We start from the raw sequence: 3,419 nt of genomic DNA, 5'->3' as shown, positions 1-3,419 counted from the left end.
GCCTTGACCAGACACTCGCTCCCCACAGAAGACAACTTGAGACACACTTATTCAGCACCTATGGGGTGCCAAAGGCTCAGCTCTGGGGGTACAGTGGTTCTGTCCCGGGCAGGGCAGGTCCGCACCGTGCCCTGTGGCTTCAAGGCCAGCAGGGGAGTGGCCGCCCCACTCCGCCCGCTGCACCAGCCTCCCTGCCCCTCTCCCCAAGGCACCAGGAGGGGCTCTGGGCGTGTGGCTTCCCTCCTCCAAAGCCCCCGGGACCCCCAGGCGGGGGCTCAGCGCCATCAGTCCCATGGCCTGGCTGCCCCTCCACCCCGCACTGCCTGACCCAAACTCACCCGAGTTGCAGTGACCCCACGTGCTATAGAACTGCTGGGGGTCCGCTGCGGGGAGGGGACAGAATTGGGCCTTTTTTCTGCAGCACCGAGGGGCCAGTTGGACTGGCCGCCCTTGCGGTGACCATGAGGGGCCCTTCCCCAAGTCAGCGGGAGAATCGCGCCAGCGAGGTCTTTGGAGCCTGCCCAGTAATTGGTCCCGGACCATTTGTGACCTCGGGGAGCCTGCTCTTCTGGAAGGCAAGCTCGGGGGGCTCCGGAGACAGCTCCTCGGAGTCATCACAAGCAGGGGTGTCGGGGAGTGTGAGAAGAGCCCCCACGCAGGGCAGGGGTGGAGTATGAAGCCGGGACACAGGCTGCCTGTTGGGACCTCAGGCCGAGACGCCCGCGGGTGGGGGGTGTGGGGGCTGGGAGACAAGATGCGGGGTCCCAGGTCCCCTCTTCCTTCCCCGGCTCTCCAGACCCAGTCACCTTGAGCCAGTTGTGCGACCTCTTGGCGATCTCGTAGGTGGCGTCCACGTCCAGGGTCTTCACCATCAGCCCCTCGCAAGAGTCTGCAGGAGACACAGGGGGTGCCTCTCGTGAGCGACCCCCACCCTTCCCTCCCTCCCTCCCATGCGGCTGGAGCAGGAGGGATGGCACCTGCTCTGGATTGGACTGTGTCCCCTGGAAGTACTATGCTGTGCGCCCTGACCCCAAAACCTGAAGGTCAGGTTAAGATACACTTCAAGCTGGATCACGGGGCCCACTGCAGACCACCGCAATGAAGTGAACATCGCCACTGGGTCACACGCATGGTCTTCGGTTTCCAAAGGGCGCCGTTTGCGCTAGCCTGCCGTCCAGCAGACGCAGTGCGCAGTAGCAGTTGGGATGGAAAGGCCCCCTGAGGATGACCGCATGCCACACGTGGAGCACAGGCTGCTGGGAAAATGGGGCCAGCAGACCGACGGGAATGCAGGGCGACCACAACCATCCTAGCTCTGAACTGCGCCCCCAGCCAAAAGCAACCGAGTGAGGGGTGCCTGCTCCCCACCGAGGGAAAGGCTGGTGATGCTAAGGAGGCGTGCCTCAAACCAACCGCTCAAAACCAAACACAGCTTTCCAAGTACCACACGACTCACAACCTTTAAAGTTGTTTGGCTGCTTTAAATAAGGCACATCATTGTTTTGAAAAATATATACCCTTAGAGAAGGGGTATATATTTTTGTGTGGGTCAAAAAGATGAGGCACCTGGGGCAGGCAAGCAGAGATGTAGGAAGGAGGGTGAGGAACTGAGGAGAAACAAGGGACCTCCATCCTCCGGAGCCCAGAGATGGTCCTGCCCCAGGCTGGCGCCCACAAGGCAAGACTATAAATTAATGTGCTTGTCAGAGCCGCTCCCTAGTGGTGCTTCTGTGATGGCAGCCCAAGGGCATGGCATCTTGGTGGCAAAGGGCTGTTAACTGCAAGGTCAGCAGTTTGAAACCCCAGCCGCCCTGCAGGAGAACAATGGGGCTTTCTACTCCTATAAAGAGCTACGGGCTCGGAAACCCACAGGGGCAGTTCTACCCTGTGCTACGGGGACTCCCAGAGTCAGAACCAGCACCACCCACTGAGCACCTGGGGTGTGAGGGCTGGGCAGGGGCTGGGCGGGGGCGCCCTCACCTTGCACCGACTGTTCCAGGAACTCAGCGATCTGCTCCGTGTCCTTGGTGTCCAGGGAGGTGGCGAAGACAAACTCGCCCTCCGTCTCCACGAAGTTGTCCCGGAGCAGCTGCCGGCGCCGGGAGAGGGGCTCCCGAACCAGGGACTGAGGGGGTGGAAAGGAGCATGAGACCGTCATGAACAAGAGACCGAGTCCTCAAGCACTGGGCCGCTCACCAAGAAGTCAATCCCCTAGCTGCCCAGTGGGAGAAAGATGACACAGAAGAGCCTTGGAAACGTGGTAGTGGCGTCCTGCTGTCCTGGTGGGGAATCCTCAGACCACACCTTGAGACCACCTCCCCAGTGGGGCTCCCCCCCCCCCATCTCAGTGAAGGCGCTGAGTCTGAGGTCAGACCCTGACGGGAGGGCTCCCAGGCTCACCGGCCCCACCCCAGGAAGCCAGAACTCACCTCTCCGTTGAGGTAGATGAGGTCGAAGGCGTACAAACACACCTGCACCTGGATCTCCGATGCGTCCACGTCCTGGGGGTGGGGCAAGGAATGAGGGGACGGTGCTCAGCTGGCCCTGATACCCTCCTCTTTCCCTGCAGCCGGAACTTTGTTTCCCCAACCTCCCTTGCAGCTAGCAGGGGGGATGTGTGTCTCGTGACGCAATTCCAGCCAAAAGGATGCCAAGAGACAGGAAGTCTGCTGGGGTGCAGGCTGTGGGGGCCACGGGGACACATGTCCCTTCACAGGGAATTAACGGGCCGAAAAAGAGCCCTTCTCCCTATTTGGGATGAGTGCGTGGTGGCTGGAACCTGGCAGCTATTTTGCCAGACAGAGAAAGCGACGTCCATCAGCCATGCTGTGAGAGAGAGAGAGAGAGAGGGAGCCGACGGGCTGGAGCTACCTTGCGCTTGCGGGTGGTGAGCACTTGGAAGGGCTGGATTTGCTTCTTTCCCCGGTCCCACGCCACGGCCTCCGTGTCCAGAATGAAGGAGGTGACGGACGGGCGCTTTATCTGAAGCACGGGGAGGAGACGAGGGCAGCTGAGGGACGGAAGACGAGGCCACCACCGGAGGGACGGGACCCCTTTTCCTTCCCCAGCGCACGCTCCCCGCCCCCGGGCATCACTGACCCTCTGTCCCCAGCCCCGCTTCCCCAGCAGGACCCTGGTGGAGCCGTAGGTGCCAACCGAAAGGTCAGTCATTTGCACCTTGCGGTCACTCTGGGGGACGAAGCCATGGCGGTGTGTGGCGCTGCAGGGCAGGCCTGCCCACAGGCAGGCTTGAGGGAGTGGGAAAGCCAGGCCTTTCTTCAGAAGCAGGGGCAGGCTCAAGCCAGCAGCCTTCCGGCTGGTGGTGGAGGGCAATTGGGTGCGTCACCCAATGCCCTGGGACCCAACACACCACCGCCCTGCCCTGCCTGCTGCAGAGGGCTGGACGGCTCTGCAGGGCC

General features: G+C 61.9%; 1 protein-coding gene across 1 annotated transcript in view; it reads right to left on the bottom strand.

The window, feature by feature from the left end:
- The window catches only part of LIG1 (DNA ligase 1), a 71,054-nt gene that overhangs the window by 37,991 nt on the left and 29,644 nt on the right, over window positions 1-3,419 (bottom strand). The window contains exons 20-23 of the mRNA XM_045292649.1: window positions 2,872-2,982; window positions 2,430-2,501; window positions 1,981-2,125; window positions 807-889 (exon numbers count right to left, since the gene is read on the bottom strand). Of these exons, the coding sequence (XP_045148584.1) occupies window positions 807-889; window positions 1,981-2,125; window positions 2,430-2,501; window positions 2,872-2,982 (411 nt within the window). The remainder of the gene's footprint in view (window positions 1-806; window positions 890-1,980; window positions 2,126-2,429; window positions 2,502-2,871; window positions 2,983-3,419) is intronic.

Source organism: Echinops telfairi, unplaced genomic scaffold, assembly GCF_000313985.2.
Source record: "Echinops telfairi isolate 266 unplaced genomic scaffold, ASM31398v2 ScPeMD7_655;HRSCAF=1070, whole genome shotgun sequence".
Lineage (NCBI taxonomy): Eukaryota > Metazoa > Chordata > Mammalia > Afrosoricida > Tenrecidae > Echinops > Echinops telfairi.
Note: the sequence above shows the minus strand (reverse complement) of the source record. Positions and strands in the feature narration are given on the sequence as shown.